At 36.8% G+C, this 19,621-nt stretch overlaps 3 protein-coding genes across 3 annotated transcripts; all 3 read right to left on the bottom strand.

Moving 5' to 3' along the window:
* Positions 1-1,529: 1,529 nt before the first annotated feature.
* LOC122282259 lies at positions 1,530-4,667 on the bottom strand. The gene is made up of 3 exons (XM_043094210.1): positions 4,277-4,667; positions 3,209-4,066; positions 1,530-2,800 (listed from the first exon to the last, which is right to left on the bottom strand). Exons 1-3 carry the CDS (start codon positions 4,665-4,667, stop codon positions 1,530-1,532), a joined length of 2,520 nt encoding a protein of 839 aa, XP_042950144.1.
* Positions 4,668-4,709: 42 nt separating this feature from the next.
* On the bottom strand, positions 4,710-7,170 carry LOC122282258. Its single transcript, XM_043094209.1, has 2 exons — positions 5,856-7,170; positions 4,710-5,365 (listed from the first exon to the last, which is right to left on the bottom strand). Exons 1-2 carry the CDS (start codon positions 7,168-7,170, stop codon positions 4,710-4,712), a joined length of 1,971 nt encoding a protein of 656 aa, XP_042950143.1.
* Positions 7,171-10,739: 3,569 nt separating this feature from the next.
* On the bottom strand, positions 10,740-12,472 carry LOC122282201. Its single transcript, XM_043094151.1, has one exon. It carries the CDS (start codon positions 12,283-12,285, stop codon positions 11,053-11,055), a length of 1,233 nt encoding a protein of 410 aa, XP_042950085.1. The 5' UTR covers positions 12,286-12,472; the 3' UTR covers positions 10,740-11,052.
* Positions 12,473-19,621: the final 7,149 nt, after the last annotated feature.

Here is a 19,621-nt window from a genome sequence, read left to right as displayed (position 1 = left end):
ATTTTGAACTACTGTTTATGTTAGACTTTTATTAAATTTTTCGTATACATCTTTGCTAAAATTATAGATGTTATAAACATGTATTGGATTATATGATATTTTGAACTAATTTTTTTATTTTCTCTAATATGCCTTAAATTATTAAGTGACATCAATAATTTTTATAAAATATATATTATTTTTTACAAATAATCATTTCATAAAATTAGACAAACCTGCTTTGCACGTTGCTCCCACCTAGTATATATATATATTTGTATCGGTAGATAGGAGCATTTTAGCGGGCCGCCCAACAATAAACATTGCGCATACAGGTAATTATAAATTTTTTGTTCTTTTTCTTTTTAATTTTCTTTTAAATATTTTTTAACATTCTTAATCATTAAAAAAAATAAAAATATTTATATAATTTTACTAATAATCAATTTTTTAACTATTAAATAAAAATAATAAAAATAAATAAATTAAAATGTATAAGTGGTAGTAAGATTGAACCGTAACTTTAAAAGATTGTTTGAATAATAAAATGAGATGAGATAATTTTAAATAAAAGTTGAAAGTTAAATAAAATATTTTTATAATATTTATTATTATTTTAGAATAGAAAAAAATTAAATTGAGATTAGAAAAAATTGAATTATTTATTATAATTTATATAAAAATTTTAAAAAAATTATAATGTTTATAATACGAGAGACAAACACAAAACACTCTATTAGTATTTTTTATAAGGATGTTGCTACCTTTAGAGCATTGGTATTGGCTTTATTAAAAGTCAAGTTAAATGCATAAAATGATAAATTTGTATAAATTAGAGCTGCATTGATCTCAGCAAATCAAATAATGAGAAGTTTTGAGCTATAGGGTTTTTAAGTTTTCCTTCAAATTTAAAGGGCTACTATACACTCATCAAAGATTATTTTACTATATTTTAATGACCAACTAGTGTCCTTTTATTTTTCCTCTCTCATCAGCTACTACTGCTGCTTATTCTTCTACAACAGGCATCATGCCTTCTAAATTTAATGACCACGTTTATTCTACTTTTCTCTCCTTTTTCGTTAGAGTCATAAATGTTAACGGATATTTTATTTTATTTTATTTTATTTTTTTCAGTTTTCTTCGTACCTTCTATGTAATTTGTGTGAATGTTATTGGGCATAATGATGACTTTTTTTAATTTTTACATATATATTTTTTAATTTATTGGGCATAATAATGAAATTAGTTACAAATCAATAATTTAAATATCAAATTAAATTATTAATGTACATATAGTTAGTTTAATTGCGAAATATGAAATATATATATATATATATATTATTATTAAAAAAATAATATTATATTATTATTTTGATGAATCTAATGGCTAATTCAATGTGGGATTATGGATAGGAAGATTTTAGATTTATAAAAAACTTGTACTTTTTATCAAATTTTGAAGATGGCTTTGATAAAACCAATATGGATGCTCCTTTTTTTTTTTTTTTTTTTTTTTTTTTTGTGGTAAATGGCTTTACTATATTGCATCAAGGATTACAAGAAACCTTATCCACCCAAATAACATGGGCGATAGGTTCTGGTACAGATTCCCCCCATACAACCAAGTCATCCACATTCCAAGCCATTCTAGCTAGCTTATGAGCAGCCCTGTTACCTACACGACTCACATGTTTACATAGACAAACTTCAAAATGAGACATTAATCTTTTGACTTCAGAGGTTAAATTTCCTAACTGTGAGGCATCCTGTTGAGGTTCTTGTTGCAGTATTTCCACTAGCAGCTTACAGTCTGACTCCACCACCAGCTTTGATATACCTGATTGTATGCATAATTGAAGCCCCCTTAAGATTGCCACTAGCTCAATAGTTTCTGGTTCTTCTATATAGCATTCCATCTTGCTAGCTGCAAGTATTACTTCACCCCTTCCATCCCGAAGCACTGCCCCAATTCCTGCTTTCTTTTGATCAAAAAATAGAGCACCATCAATATTGAGCTTCAAAAACCCCTCAGGAGGGGGACTCCAAAGACCATTTAGTTTGATATGGTCAGGGTTTTTCTGTTGAGAGCAGGAAACAAAGCTAGACTGAACTGAGAGGGCATGGTCCACAACTTGTTTAATAGGTAGAACAACCAAATCATGTGTCTTCCGATTTCTCCTATACCAGAACCTCCATGCTATCAGACAGAAAAACTGCAACTCCTCAGTAGTACCTTTATTATGCACATGGTTGATTAGGTCAATGAAAAGAAGAGGTTTATGTATATCAAACAGTTTTGGAAGCTGGCCTTTCCAAAACTCTATCAGCTGGGGATAGTAAACAATTGCCTGGCTCAAGTCCTCATTCTGTTCAGCACATAAACAACACTTAGGATCTATATCAACATGTTTCTTAATTAAGTTCAATCCTATTGGTAAGCAGTCCTTGCATAATTTCCATGCAAAAATCCTTATTTTCAAAGGCAACTTCATCTTCCAGATTGCTTTCCAAAGACTATTCAAGCTACTGCTGTTTGAACTTTGCCCTACTGCATCATACAAGCCTTTTTGTAACAGCTTATAAGCACTACGAACACTAAACTCCCCACTTCTCTCTTCAGACCACATCCATCTGTCTTCATAGCCCTCTGGACATATTACTATTTTTAATATCTTCTCTGCTATAATTGGATTGAATAGAGCTCGAACTTTTGAAATATCCCACCATCTGGTTTCCCCATTGATAAGAGTATCCACTGTCTCATTTTTCCTGTCCTGGCTCTCTCCTACTGAGTAATCATGTAGCAAATTTCTGTGTCCTGAGATCCAGTAATCATGCCAAATCCTGATATTTTTTCTATCCCCTACCCTCCTTTGACAACCCTGCTTTAAGAAAACTCTAGTATCCCAAATCCCTCTCCATGCATAGGAAGGGTTATGCCCCAGCTTTGAGTCTAAGAACTCCCCTCTTGGGAAATATTTTGCTTTAAACACTTGGTACAACAAGGATTTAGATTGTGTGACCAACCTCCAACCTTGTTTAGCCAGAAGGGCTGTGTTAAACAACTTTAGTTCTTTAAAACCCAGCCCCCCTTGATACTTGGATTTGCACAAATTCTTCCAACTCACCCAATGAATTCTTTTGTTGTTTTCTGTTCTACCCCACTAGAATCTGGCCATCAAGCTTTCAAGTTCTCTAAACAGGCAATCTGGCAATTTGAAACAACTCATAGCATAGGTAAGAATAGCCAAAGCTACTGCCTTCAGTAGTATTTCCTTTCCTCCTTGAGAAAGTTGTTTTTCTTTCCAACATTGCAATTTCTTCCATACTCTTGACTTGATATCCGAGAAAGCATTAGCCTTCTTCCTACCTATCATTGGAGGCAAACCCAAGTATTTTTCATACTGTTGAATAGCACTTCCCCCCCACATGTTCCTTATTTCCTCTTGCATAGGAACACTTACATTGCTGCTGAAAACCATACTTGTCTTATCCATATTCAATTCCTGCCCAGATGCCAGTTCATACCTCTTAAGGATTCTTTGTAGCTCAAGATTTGTTTGGACATCAGCTTTACAGAAGATAACACTGTCATCAGCAAAGAGTAAGTGGTTTATGGCTGGAGCCCCTCTGCAGATTCGTATACCAGGTATCATTGAATTCAAAGCTGCTTGCTTCAACATACTGACTAAACCCTCAGTGTATAGGAGAAAGAGGTAAGGGGACAAAGGGTCCCCTTGTCTCAACCCACGAGTAGGTTTAATACAACCTGTTGGTACACCATTCAACATGACAGAGAAAGAAACTGAGGACACACAGTACATAATTAAATTAATCCACCTGGTCTCAAACCCCATCTGAACCATGATTCTTTCCAGAAAATCCCACTCAACTCGATCGTAGGCTTTGCTCATGTCTAACTTGATGGACATGTAGCCTTTCTTACCCCCTCTTTTATGTCTTAGAAAGTGAACAATTTCATAGGCCACTAACACATTATCAGTAATTAATCTACCTGGTACAAATGCTGACTGAGAGGCAGATATTAACATAGGGAGTAAAGCTTTCAACCTATTTGCTATAGCTTTGGACATGAGCTTATAAAGAACATTACATAAGCTAATAGGTCTAAAATCAGCTACTTTAGTATGATTATGTTTTTTAGGAATTAAACAAATGAAAGAATGGTTTAACTCTTTAGGGAACACACCAGTATTTAATGACTCTAGCACTGCCTCAGTCACTGAAGAGCCTATTGTACTCTAGTATTTTTGATAAAAGAGAGGGGGCATACCATCGGGTCCAGGGGCCTTTGTTGGATGCATTTGAGAAAGGGCCAAGTTGACTTCTGCTGCAGTAAATGGTTTCTTCAATTCTTCATTCATACGAGATGTGACTTTGCTCTCCACACTAGCAACAAATTCAGTATGGTCCCTCTCCTCTGAGCTACTGAACAGCTGTTGAAAGTAGTTTACCACTAACTCTTCCATATCTCTTCCTTCTTTCCACTGGTTTTGCTCATCTTGTAGCCTCTTTATGGTGTTCTTCTTTTTCCTATGTGAGGCTTTAGAGTGAAAGTATCTTGAGTTTTGGTCCCCTGCCTGGATCCACAAAGCCTTAGATCTCTGATGCCACATTTCCTCCTCCCTTCCTAACCATTTATTCACTTCTTCTCTGGCACTCATGTTTTCTTGAGAGTTCAAGCCTACAGGATCCTTTTTTTGTAACTAACATAGATTTTCTTTTGCCTCTGCAAGTTTGAATTTTACATTACCAAAGCTTTTTTTGTTCCACACTTTCAGTTTCTCCCCCACCTTTTGAGTCCATTGCATCAAAGTCTTTATCCCATCTCCTTTGCTCCTTTCCCTCCATGCTTCCTTGATTAGTTTAGAGCAGCCTTCCTCTCCTAACCACATTGATTCAAATCTGAAAGGTCTGTGCCCCCTCCTCCTTATTTGATATCCAGTCGTATCCACCCACAAAGGAGTATGGTCAGAGTAGGCTACTGAACCATGTATCACACTTGCCAAAGGGTTGTTTAAGCACCAAACTTCATTAGCTAGGGCCCTGTCAAGTCGAGCACTTATGCACTTAGATTCCTCTCTTCTATTGGACCACGTGTATGGGCAGCCTTGGTACCCCAAGTCCTTGATACCACAATCATCTATAGCATCTCTGAAGTTCTTCATTTGCCATTCTGGTCTGTCCACTCCCCCCCACTTCTCAGCTTGGTGTATAATTTCATTAAAGTCACCAATTAATAACCACCCCAAGTTGTCAACATTTTTCAGTGATCGCATAAGGGTCCATGTCAAGTGTCTGCTAGCCACCTCAGGGAAGCCATAGATGCCTGTTAAAAACCACCTTCTACTCTCTTGTTCTTCTTCAGCAATTATAGCATGTATATGGTTTTTCGAATATTGTAAAATGGTTAAGTCCACTTCTAACTTCCAGAATAAAGCCAGTCCCCCCCCTTCTTCCCTCACAACTCACTGCTAGACAGTTTTCAAAACCCAAACTACGCTTACACCTGTCCATTTCAGAAACTCTTAGTCTAGTTTCCTGAATGAACAAGATGTCGGGATCTTCCTTCCTGACCAGGTCACGAAGGTTTCGAATTCCACGTGGGTTCCCAAGCCCACGGGAATTCCAGCTCAGTGTTTTCATAACACTTGGTGGGGCTGACTAGCAGCCTCCACCAATTTTTGTGATAGAGCCGTATTTTCTTGTATGTCACCATTTACTATTTTCCTAGCTTTAATCAGGAAACATGTGGTTTCTTCACTCACCTCCCCCTTTCTCTTGTTGCTAGATGATCTTCTTGTAACAGGGAAGTCTCCATGCTTGGCCCCGAGATCTACGTTTCCACCTACCTCCCACTCCCTTTTCCTTCAAACACAAGGAAAGTGTCGGGGCCTCCACCACTTCTACCTCATGCATGCCTACAAAGGAGCCGGGTATTTGCACACCTAAAGGCCTCTCATCGGTTTCATTCCTCTGTCCTTCCAATCCATCATCATGTATCAGTCTCTCAGATGCACCAGGCCCACCTTCAGATTCATATCTTTGTTCTTCAGGTTCTCCAGGCCCATTTGCTGTGGTTGCCCCGTCATGCTTTTGTTTTTGTTGCATCTGTAGAGGGGTCTCCATCACACACTCCTGGTCCCCACTGTCAGATTCCCCCGCGTGGCATTCCTTTTGTTCCGTTAGTACCTTTCCCACTCCCCCTGCTATATCTATTATCTTTTTTGGTGCAGCCTCAAATTCAGTTACAGAGGGTGCACATTGTCTGTACTGCCCTTTGACAGAACCTTGTCCCTGCCACCTACGTGGCATGTTGCTTCCAGAGACCTCTGCCTCCCTATCCCCGTCGTCACTTCCCATATCAGGGCCCTTCTCCCACTCTCCTTTGCTGGAATAACCATTGCTCAACGGGGACCATCGCCGCAGACCAGAATTCTCAGCTCGAAGCCATGACCCAAACTGCATGCCTTTGGGACCTTCACTCCCGTTATCATCCTTTTTTGTCGCGCATCCATCCTTCCCATGTGTAATCCATCCACATGTGAAGCATATCTTTGGTAACTTCTTATAGCGAAAATTAATCCAAAGTTTCTCTCCCTGGACATTAATGAACCTTCCTCTTGCAATGGCTTTGCACAACGGCATAGCTACCTTCACTCTCAGGCATTTCCCCCACCCTACTCCGTCACTCTCCACGTCAACTTCCATGCATCTCCCTACTGAGTCACCAATCCGTTTCCCCCATTCCATCGACATACAACCTAGAGGCAGGTTGTGAATCTGTATCCAAAACGTTTCATAGTCAAAAGCAATCCTCCCTGGTTGCATGACCCCATCATAAGGCACTAGAATAAACAATACGTTGTCAAACAGCCACAGTTTGCCCTCGATGACTCTTTCCTTATCAGCGTGTGTGGCAAAGGTTACCACGAAGGTGTTTCTCTCAACTTCTTGAAACACAGCCCTTTTACTGATCCTCCAAATCCTAGCCATAGTATTTCCAATAACCTCTTTCCCCACATAACGCTCAGAACATACCTTTTCGATCAGACTCCTCTCACCCTTCCGTTGGATCTCTATTTCGCTACCGTTATCAACCTCAATAATCACTTCCTCTTCCTCCGTGAGGCTAAGGTGCCCCCACATATCCTCTAAACCTTCCATTCTTAGCCCTCTGTTCCTTTCCGATCGGCCTTAGGTGGTCTCAATAAGAGACTCACTTCCTTCACCACCCCTGGGTTCAACTAGAGTCTAGACCAGAGAGGAGACTGTACAGACCTGTAGCCAATATTTTAATTCAACAACAATTAAGTCTCTAATTTCAATATGGATGCTCTTAGAGATCATTGTTACGTATAATTTTTATCAATCACTTAAAATTTATTTTTTCTTTTCTCTTTTTTCTTTTACCAGTTTTTTAATTAGATATTTTTTAAAAATAATAAAAAAATTATATATTTATTTAAAAATATTTACTTAAAGTAAAAATAAAAAATAAAAAAAATTTGATAGATGATTTTGGTAAAATCATACGTAAAACTGGTGTTTTCCTTTGTATGATATCATCGTAAACAAGGAAGAAAGATTCTTTGCTCTTGCCGCCTCCAATGTCAAATCATTAGGTATCGCCAGCTACAGCAGCCTTTATTTATTGGTAGCGTCAACGCCTGTTCACTTTCGCATGCGCAGGATTCGGGGCGTAACCTCGCGGACAGCGACCAAAGGTATATCATGTTAGCACTGCTCCCTTGGCTCTCATTCCGTTGCGCTCGAACTTGCGGCTTAGGTTTTGGTTTGAGCAAATACTTTCAATTAGGCCCGGCTAAGCGCATTGTTAATGGGTAATCTATATTTAAAATAAATTGTATTTTATAATTATTAGATAGAAAATTCACTTATAATAAATTAAGTAGTAGTAAATTTGTAATTTTTAACTATAGTAATTGAAAATGAGATTTATAACTCTCATTCTCTCTCTCCGTAAATATATCATTTTGTTTATTTCTCAGTAGTTTTAATTCATGAGCTAAATAAAAACACTTAGGTGACCTAAATAAAAACACAAACTTATGCTTTTTATGAGTTAAATTAATATCTCATGACCCACCAGGTAGCTTTAACTTGGCTAAATAAAAACACATGATCCAAATAAAAACGAAACTTATCATTTTTTTTTTTTTCGAAAATATCACTTCACCCGATAGCTTTAATTCAGTGAAATAAAAACACATGACACAAACATATAATTCCGTTTATTTTCCAGTGGAATATAATTTTTTAACTAATAATTTAATTAGAATATAATTACTAATTAATATATAATAGATAGAATGGTAAAATATGATAAATTAAATAAATTAATAATTAAAAAATTAAATATTTTTTAGGTTAATATTATTTTATTAGATTAATAATTAAATAATTTAAAAATATGCATATGTAAATGACAATTTTGATAAATATAAGATTAATCTAACTATTCCATTCACACAAAGTGTCCATATTGAAATAGTTATTTTTTTATTACATAACAATAAAATAATATGAAATGAATTTGACTTTAACTGTTCACATCAATTCCTCACATTGGATTATCTATTTATTTATTATATAGTAATGAGTAATTAATAATTTAAAAGTTATTAATAATTCTGTTTAATTACTAATTTAAAAATATTTAATTTTTTTAATTATTAACTTATTTTACTATTTAATTTAAATAAACTTACGGGAGTTTATGGATATAGATGAAGAGAAGAGTGTTATAAAAAAATAATAAAAGAAGTATTTGGCCTGTAAACAGTAGATATCAAATTTAGTATTCTCTTTACAATTACTGTAGGTAAAAGGTATAAAATTTGCTATTGGCTAATCCATTGCAAGCGAATTTTTTGTTTAATAGTTATAAAGTATAGCTTATTTTGGATATAGATAATCCGGTAAAAGTACTCTAAGACAAAGTATTATGGGTGAAAATTAAATCAAAAAATTAGATAATCAATTCAAATCAGTCTGATTAGTTAGTTTAGTTTTAAATTGATCCGATTTGAACCCGGTTTCTATATTTTAAAAATCGATTAAATCCAATTTGATTTATGTTTTTAGTTTTTCGAGACGAACTAAACCGATTTATAATATATATACATATATAAATTAATTTTTAATGTTATATATATAATATTTATATATAATTTTATATGAAATAATTTTATATTACACTTATAACATAAAATTTTAATCTTAAATATAAATATTTTTATGATCATATGTTATTAATATAAAAAATATATTAATTATATTTTATAGCTTAATAAATTCTCAACATATTCATTCCTGATAAATACACAATACATTAGTAATACTAATATACATTAATATATTAATTACATTTTACTTTACTTAATTAATATATATTAAAAATTTATAACTTTTTTAATGACATTGACACTTGATTAAAATCGGATGAACTAAAACCGGTAAAACTGAAATACTGATTTAAGAGGATAACTAGTCTGAAATCAATTTTTGAAAATTCAAAACCGGTATATATTAATTCAGTCTTAAAATTTGTATAAATTTAGACCAAATTGAACCAATTACACCCTTACAAAACATCATTAGATCAAGACAGCCTAGGCCGACCACATCCATTAGAACTCACTGGTATCTACCAATTAAGTAGCAAATTCCCAAGGACATTCAAGTTTTTAACATCTTAAATTGTGTTTAGATATTGAACTCAATTTTTTATATATAATAATGAATTGAGATGATATAATGATTTCTATAAAATTTATCTAAGATAAATTTAAATGTGCTTAAATGTTAAAATGAATTTAATACTTTTTATAGGAGGTTAAAAAATGTTCTAGATGTAAGAAAATATTGAGTTAAAAAAATTAAATTTAATGTAAAGAAATTTTAAATTAAGATGAATTTAATATTGAAATGCAAAACATGTACCTGGCACAAGTCCAGTGTCCCGTTTCCATCCAAATTATTTCGGTGCATATTAACTACAGCAATTCGTACATCACGTTTAAGAAGTCCACCCACCGTCCAAGTATGGCCAATTAGTATGTTTTTAAAGGGAAAGAAAGGACAATAATACAATATCAATTACTTTACAATTTATCCACAACTTCATATTAAAAAATTATCTTTTTTTACTTTCATTCAAGATTACTGTCTTAGCAACAGTTGCAAGTTCATGAAAAATAATAATTATTTAATCCTTAATTGTAAATAAAGCGTGATATAGTTGTTATTATATCATCTTTTAATAAAAAAATTAAAAGGTACTTCGGGATCAGATTGACGTGCAAAAATACCATTCAGCAGGAGCTGTTGGGGCCGCTGATCAACAGTTTGAATCTTGGCATCATTTCCCATGACTCCTCCGCGCTAAACAACAAGGCACCAAAATTAAAGTGAAGTAAAATATATGGAAAGAGACAGATTGGATAAGCACAACACGTTACACCTCCGGATACAAACAAAGGCACGACACGTCACGCGTCAATAGAATAACACCTCTCTCTTTATAGGTACGTGGAGTAGTATCTTTCAAAACGAATCTCTGGCTCCTTTCAGTACGAATCTCTTAAAGCGCGTGCACAACAAACAAATTTCACTTCACTGTCCCAGCAGTACTCATGAACAGAAAATGAACCCGAGAAAAAAACATAGAGAATCCTTATCAGATGAAGAAGAACAGAACAAGAACAATGCCCTACAGAGAACCTGGAAATTTGCTACTCCATAGCTTAGCATTTACCGTTAAAAGTTAGAACAAAATGTAGAACATCCACAAAAACAATCTGCGGAAAACAAGAATTAAAGACCCCTCATATTTACATGGTCTAAAAATCGGTCAAACATAAAGACAAAGAAATGCAAATTAACTTACACCAAAAAGCCACAATGCCATGAGGTATTTGCTTTGAAAAGAAGATAAGAACGAAGAAGGAACAAAAAGTTAAGAGCAATTGTGAAACCAGTTTTAAGATGTTACCCTCCCACTTTCTTTGCCTCTACAGGGTTCCGTCATGTTCGATCGGAGCGGTTTTTGGACTTGATATGCGAGCCCTTACTGCTCCATCCAGTTCCGTTACCATCTCTCTTCTGCGGCGACGAGAATAGTTGGCCGAATGCGAACACGGAGACGGACTTGGAGGACCCACGAAGCGAACATACCGGAACATTGAGAACTGGAGTGATCCTCACGTTGGCGGAGTAGGAGCGCTCCATTCCCCTATGCTTGAACGTTCTGTGACCGCCGTTGAAGCTACTAGGACTGCTCGAGCTCCGCTCCAAGCTCTGAAACACTATCTTTCCCGACGAGTTCATTCTCGGGCTGTCCACTGAAACCCCCGTAGAACCCACTCCACCGGATGGCTCCCCGGATGCCCTCCTCATCGGGCTTCTTCCCACCCTCGCCACCGGAGTCAGATTTGGACCATTATCCGACAATATCTCCCTCGGTTTCACCATTCTCATCCTGGGTGGGTTGCTGGGATTCCGATGAAGGGATATCGGATTAGGGTTTGCGTTTGGGATTGGTTTGTCCGAGTCAAGTGAGAGCCTAGGAAGATCTTCGTGTTCGTGACCCGAGGATGAGGACGAGAGAGAGAGACGCGAGGAGATTGAAACGGACTCGCAGTCCGACTCTTTTAACAATGGGACGCTCAGAGAAGCGTCAGAGGGAGAAGACGTTGATTTTGAGCTTCTATGAAGGAAATGTTTAAGATACTTAGGGTTAGTGCTCGGAGACGTCTTGTGGGTTTCAGTTTTGGTGCTAGCGTTCTGGTAGAGCTTCTTCAGACCCAGAAGCTCCTTCCAACGACTTGAACACCTCGGGGCTTTGGGAGAGAAAAGATAGGGTTCCGCACAGGATACTTCTGTTATTCGGCCGAAGTTACCCGACTCCGAGATCCTGATATCCGACGAGGTGGCGGGTTCGTTGACCGATTGTTTGACCGATGAGATCTGCAGCGGAACGAGCTTTCCGCCGGAGAAGAGCTCGTCAGCCGGAAGCATGGTGACAGGATCTTCGAGCCTAAACTCGAAATCTCCAGCTGGAATGTCTAGATCTGGCTTTTCCGGTGAGTCCTCAGCGACCGGAGACCGGGGTTTGGTTCCTGTAAGCTTCGACGAATCTTCATCCCGGCTGAAGGAGATGCGAGGGCTGAGCCAGCCGTACGAAGGGTACGTCGCCAGGGGGCAGTCGAGGAAGTTCTCCGGCGACATCCCGATACTGTTGATGCATGCCGAAGCCATTTCCTAAAGTTACTACCGTGTTCCCAAACTGAAAACTCTGAGTTTCTTCAGCGTCGCATCGCCTGAAATGCAGCAAGGGCTGGATAGAGAGATCGGGAGGGGTTTGGTTAGCGATCTGCTAGGGTTTGGAAGGAAGAAATTATGTGCTAGGCCGTGCAGTGGCGTGATATTTTTGGCGCACATATTTATGTACATGGATCTGTGTATATTACATTCAAGGTACAAGCCAGTGGGGCCGCGGGCCCACTTGGCTGTCTCCTGTCGTGTATTTTGAGTAATTTTCAGTTTTCGGTTGTAGTCATTCCAACCAATGATTTGTTAATCAAAACTCAAGCTCTCTAATTAACTCACGACCTCATTGTTTGAATAAGAAGAAGAAGAAGAAGAAGAAAGAAGAACTCGTTGCATTTAGACTGATTTGATAATACAAAATAAATAATCACATCTTATTTTATATAATTATTATAATTTTTAAAAATTTTTATATAAAATAAAATAAACAATTTAACTCTTTTAAATTTTAAAACTAAAATTATATTAAAAAATTATATTTTAATAATATTTTATTTAACTTTTAAATTTTATCTTTTTTCACTTCATTTTTGTAATCAAAATAGGCCTTATTTTATTTTCAAACATATCCAACGTTCTCAATAACGTCATATGTTCTCTATCTTGTACTAACAAATTTAAGAATTAGATTATGACTTATTATATATATTATAATAGAAATTTTATTGAATAGAAAGTCTTATGACAGTTTATCAATTCAAACAGCTTGAGAAATAAAACATGGGGTATAATCTCACCACAAAACATTACCTTCTACATTCCACATGTATTGAGCTAGTATATGAGATGCCTCATTTCCCGAACCATCATGTTGTACCTTGCAGCTTCTTAAGTTTTGCATCAAAGATCTTGTCTCTTGTTTTAGGTTACCCAGCAAAGACATTGACTCCTCAACGGCTTCTCATTCTTTGACCATCAATAAAGAATCACTTTTCGGTATAAGATCCAAGATTTCCATATTCACACATGGTTGGAATCCTCTGAACATGGCTAGCAGTTCAATCACCTCCGATGCTTTACCTTATGTTCTATTGTATTAGCTACCATCACAACTTCTCCACTGTCATCTTTGAGAATAGAACCAATGCCAGCTTTATGTTAATCATAGAACATAGCTCCATCTACATTTAGTTTCAATATACCTGGTGGGGGTTTTTCCTAGCGGCAGTAAACTTGTACCTTTTGTATTGGATGGATCTTAATCTCTTGGTGATCTTTCTGCAATGATAAATCATGTTCAACTACCTGCCTCGCTTCTAAGCATTTCCTCCCATGCATCATTTTATTTCTTCTAAATCACATGCCCCAACAGATCAAAAAGAAAGTTTCCACCTCTACCTTATTACTAGTTTCCTGCACATGTTTGGCTATATCCACAAAAGCCATGGTACCATAAGAGATTATCAGAGAAGAGAGAAGGGAGGTACTTCTTCCAGCTCCCTTTTATGTTAGAGCAAAGATAAAAAGCATGTGTTGTGTCTTCCATTTATGCTTTATAGAAGTAGCATTTTTTCTTAGAGATAACCTTTCTTCTTTTCCAATTGTGTTGTGTTGGCAAGTAGTCCTTACATACTCTCCAAGCAGATATTTTCACTTTGCAAGGTACCTTCATTTTCCACAAATCCTTCCACAAGGTCTAGGGAGGTCGCCAATGTTTCTAGTATTGGGAGAGGGGGAGGGTCAATGGTATAAGAGAGACGCGGGGGGGGGGTTTCAAGGTTTCTGGTTTTGAAAGAGGAGAATAGTTATTGGAGGGGGGGCACAGAGGGGCTTTTTTTTCACGCATTATCATCTGTTGTGCAAGCATTTTTATGGTTATAAGGAGTTTAGATTTTTATGAAATGATTATGTTAATGTCTTCACATGATCTTAGAACATAGACTATTATTTTTAGTGTTGAATTAATTGGTTTAAGTATATGGTTTAAAGTGTGAAAAAATGCAACAAAAATCTAGACATTCTAGCCTTTATGTGTTTCATCCAAGGCATAGTTTGTATGGTTCTGTTTTGAATTAGAATTTTTTGATTTCATTTTTGGATTTAGAACCAAATTTATATAAGGAATGTAAATTTTGGTAGAACAAGGAGTTTGTATGTGAAATCCTTAATTTAGGGGAAAAATGGTCATTTTTCACGAATAGAAGGGTAAAATGGTAAATTAAGGGTTGATGTACGTGTAAGAAAAATTTATTGGTTTGCGTCTCATCCATGGCACTGCTTCTTCCAAGCCGAACAAACCTTTCTCTTTTTATCTCTACCATATGCCCTATATCATGAGATTTCCATTCTAGGAGATACTTTCTTCCCTACTGCACTCTTTGATGCTTCTTTCGACTTTACGTATTTCATAAAGGTGACGTGAGGTAGTTTTCCATCTCTGTGTATTTCTTACTTCAGAAACAAAAACAAATGGATGTAGAAGCTCTTATCACTCAGACGAAAGCATTATCATGGCAGGACCTCTATCTCAAAACAACTCCAGAAGCGGTAAACATATCATTTGAAAAATTTCTGATTGAAAGGTTAGTAGCCGATAGACCCCTGAACAAATTTGCTATACACTCATGCATAAAAGCTTTTCAAAACTTTTTGATTGAAGACATGGATGCAAACAAATTTATCTTTACATTCAGAACTCCTCAAGACAAACTTTGAGTTCTAGACCAAGGCCCTTGGAATTTTAAAGGTCATTTGATGATCTTAAAACAATGGTCCCCTGGTACTACCATAAAGGAAATAAGCTTGAATGAGGCCACTTTCAATGTTCAGTTGCACAGGTTACCCCTAGATCACTTTAATTTAGAAAATGCAGTGGACATCGGAAAGGTGATAGGAAATCTTATTAAAGTTGAAGTGGACCCGATCTATGGATTGGTTTTTCGAAAGTTCATCCGCATAAAGGTGGCCATTGACGTAACAAAGCCATTGAAGAAAGGTTTCCCATTAACAAGACTAGGGAACCAAGTAGTTTGGATTGCTTTTAAGTATGAGAAGTTAGCCGATTTCTGCTATGCATGTGGTAGACTTCGACATTCCCAAATATTTTATGGTTTTCCCATTTCATCCCAATCAAAAATCAGATTTGGTCCAACTTTAAGAGCTGAATATTATTCTCCTCAAAGTAACCCTTCAACACACCAACCTGAAGAAGAAGCAAGAAATGTGGAAGTAGAAGAACCTATGCCATCACAAAACAACACGCCAAATGCTGAATTGGTAATCGGAATGTGAAAAAAGCCAGAAGAGGTCAGCAGCAAAACTGGGAAAGAACACGGGGGCTCTTCATCAAAGTTTAATTTGCAATCATATAGCTGCGAGGAAGAAGATCATAGATTGTCCGAAGATAATCTGGAACTGAGGAATTTTTTTCCTTCATCTCCGCTGCATGGGAAAATCGACACGAGCAGACTCCTCATAGTTTCCCAATCGTTGAATGCTCTACATGCTCAGTCCAGCTACAATGCTCTTTCCTCATTCATTACTCCACCAACCAGAGTTATACCCTTTAATGTTATCTCAACCACCAAGTCTGAAAACCCATGCACTTACCGAAGCAATGTTCCCTTATTGACTCAAGGAGTTATGCCGAAGTCTCTGATAGAATCTTAGCTATTATACTTTGCCAATCCTCTCCCATCAGAGTCTCTGTCAACAAGGAAAAATGCCCCATGGAGAGCACAATGGAAGAAAGTATATATGGCTATGCAAGGATATAAAGAAGACCAAGCCAAACACTTTTTCGAATCCACGTCGACTCTCGAAGGACTATCTGCTCGGAACCAACTTAACAACACCAAAACCCGTCCACTCTTCATGGACAGTCCTGAAATAAAATCAAAGAGTCTCTTCTCCATAGATCCTCGTCATCTACAACACAGCATTTGTTTTTCTCTTGAGTTAACACAACAAAGCATGAAGATGAAATCTACAACTCTGCTTCTGGAAGAAAAAGAACAGCCCATTACAAGAGAGAATATTTCAAGCGATGAAGCAACCCAAGCGCAGGCAAACGTCCTCACAAATGTGGTGAAGCAACTCTCTAAATTAGTACCTGCATTGACAGAAAATCCACCAGCTCAACAACTCTCTACACTCAGCTCCAAAAAGGTTATAATAATAGATTCAGATTCGCCCTATACACCCCCTTCAATGGGTTAGATCAGCCACATCCTTCCTTTGAAAAGACAACATAAGCTGGAGGATAAGGAGGCCCCTAAACGCAAGTCACAATGCCTGATAAAAATGGAGAAAATAGATTCAAATAAACAGGAAGCTAGTGCAACTTAGTCTCAGTCCGAGGAAGCTATTTCGGCACTCACTCTAATGGCGATGCAAACTAGTTCGGGGTGGGAAGGAAAAAAATTCCAAAGGGAAAGAAAAAATGAACCTGTACACTAGGCCAGCAATCCAATCCCAGAAAAAGTCCAAGTTAGCTCATGAGGCAAGCTTCAACATGCCTCCAAAAAATCCATGAGGACACTAGCATGGAATTGCCGAGGGCTCGCCCGCCCTAAGGCAATTAGAAACTTAAGGGCAAATATTAGGATACATAACCCGGATGTCTTTTTCTTATCGAAAACCTTAGTGTCGGATGATCGCACCACTTTTGTTGTAAATAGTCTTGGTTTCCATCATTTTGTGCATCTTCCTGTTGTTTGTAAAAAAGGGGGTTTTTTGTTGCTCTGGCGTCTAGGAGTAGATTTGGAACCTGTAAATATTAATGTTAATGCTATCTTAGTTCTTGTTTACTCTGATCCTTCACACCATCCTTGGTTGGTTACTTATGTATACAGTCTGGCTCACTTGAATCAAAAAGAAAAATTTTAGAATCACCTTGACTCTATACATCAAACCTTCCCGGGTCCTTGGGTATGTATAGGGGATTTCAATGACTTGATAAATTAGACACAGAAATATGGGGGTCGACCAATCCATATCAATCCAAACAGAGACTTAAAAACACTCATGGATCAAAATGGGCTTATAGACATCGGATTCACATGAACAAAATTCACTTGGACTAACAAAAGACAAGGGGCTGCTTTTATTAAAGAAAGACTAGACAAAGTCATTGTTAATAAAGAATGGAGACTACTTTTTCCCAATGCTTCCCTGCAACACTTAGCTTCCTCAGCGTCCGACCAGTATCCTATTCTACTTAATACATCAAAAAATTTGCGAAATGCTCCATCTTTCAAGATTGAAAAATTCCAAATCTGAGAACCCCTGAGGCACCTTATAATTCAAGAAGCTTGGAGCATAAATTTTCAAGGTAATCATGCTTTCGTTCTCTACAAGAAAATCAGCTCAACAAAAGAAGCATTAAAAAAGTGGAACAAAAACCACTTCAGGTGCATTCAGAACAACATCCAGCAAATAGAAAAAGACTTATTAGATGTCCAAAGTAGCATGTCAACATCAAGAAATCAAGAGTTAGAGGTCGAGTTGCAGAGCAAACTCCATAAACTGAGAGAAAATGAGGAGATTCTATGGAAACAAAAATCTCGAATAACTTGGCTCACCTCAACACGAAGTTCTACCATTTGACAACCACAATTCGATGGAGGAGGAACGCTATCGAATTAATCAAATTGGGGCCAGGTAATTGGTCAATGGACCCTTTAATTATTGAATCGGCTTTCATAAATCATTTCAAAACTGTTTATACTTCCTCAAAGCCTCAAATACCATAATAACTAGGCCAGTTATTCGACAAGCAAATTACAGAAGAAGAAAACAACATGCTCAACAAAACCCCAGATGAAACAGAAATTCTCAGTGCTCTTAGACAAATCCCAAACAATAAAGCCCCTGGCCCTAATGGCATGACAGCTCTATTCTTCAAGCACTATTGAGAAATCATTAAAGTGGAAGTTACTCGGGCTATACAAACTTTTTTCCTAAGTGGAAAGCTCCTAAAGCAGATGAACCATACAAACATTGTGCAGATCCCAAAATCTCAATGTCTAAATTCTCCAAGCCATTACCGTCCTATAGGCCTCACAAATGTCAGCTATAAAATCATTACCAAAGTCATGGCAAACCAACTTAAGAAGTTGTTTCCCAAAATAATTTCTCCTCTACAAACAGCCTTTGTCCCATGAAGAAATATAAAAGAAAACACAATGATTGCTCATGAACTCTTCCGCCTACTGAAAAAGAAATTTGGAAAAAAAGGATTGATGGCTTTAAAGCTGGACATGGAAAAGGCTTTTGGCAGAGTGGAATGAGACATCCTCTTCGCAATAATGAACAACTTGGGCTTCAACTTAAACTGGATAAATTTGGTTGAAGAGTGCATATCAACGACCACATCAATGATCACATTCTCAGTCACCATTAATGGCTTACCAAAAGGTTTCTTCAAAGCAGAAAGAGGCATAAGACAAGGAGATCCAATATCGCCTTTTCTATTTATCTTAGTCACAGAAGCCTTATCAAGATTAATATTGCGAGCTGAAGCACAACAAAAAATTGAAGGAATTAAACTAAGCAAAAACAGTCCGCCAATCTCCCACCTACTCTTTGCAGATGACACAATCATTTTCGCCAAAGCCTCAAAGAAAAATGCACAAGCCATAGCAGAATGTCTAGAAAAATACCAAAGTTGGTCAGGTAAAAAAATAAATCTCTCAAAATCATCAATTTTTATCACAAGGAATGCAAACAATCAAAACAAAGCTGCTATCTCAAATTGGCTTCCTTATAAAGCTTCCTCGGAAAAAATGAAATACTTGGGCCTCCTAACTTCTTTCAACAAAAGGAAAAGAGAAAATTATGCAGATCTGCTAAATAAAGTGAGACAAAAATTAGAAGGTTGGAAAGCAAAACTCTTAGCACAAGTAGGGCACACAATGTTGATTAAATCCGTGGCAAGCTCCATTCCCTCTTATTGCATGAACACTTTCCAGATTCCAAAATCAATATGCAAGGCTCTTGATCAAATCTAGAAAAATTTTTGGTGGGGATTCCCAAAAGATAAACAACACAATCTCACATTGAAATCATGGAAGTCGATCTATTTGCCAAAAACAATGGGAGGATTGGGCATCAGGTTGATAGAAAATATGAACAAAGCTCTCTTAGCAAAAACAGGTTGGGAATTAAGTGGACCAAAAATCGGTTTATGGCACTCTATACTATCCTCCAAATACCTAAGGAACACAACCTTCCGAATGACAATCCCAAGACTTTCAGATTCTCCAATGTGGAAAGGCATTCTCAAGACTAAAGATCTACTTTTCAAAGGTAGCTGTTTCCAAAT

Source organism: Carya illinoinensis, chromosome 11, assembly GCF_018687715.1.
Source record: "Carya illinoinensis cultivar Pawnee chromosome 11, C.illinoinensisPawnee_v1, whole genome shotgun sequence".
In the NCBI taxonomy this organism is placed as follows: Eukaryota; Viridiplantae; Streptophyta; class Magnoliopsida; order Fagales; family Juglandaceae; genus Carya; species Carya illinoinensis.
The sequence above is the reverse complement of the archived record's forward strand: the minus strand, read 5'-3'. Positions and strand labels throughout refer to the sequence as shown.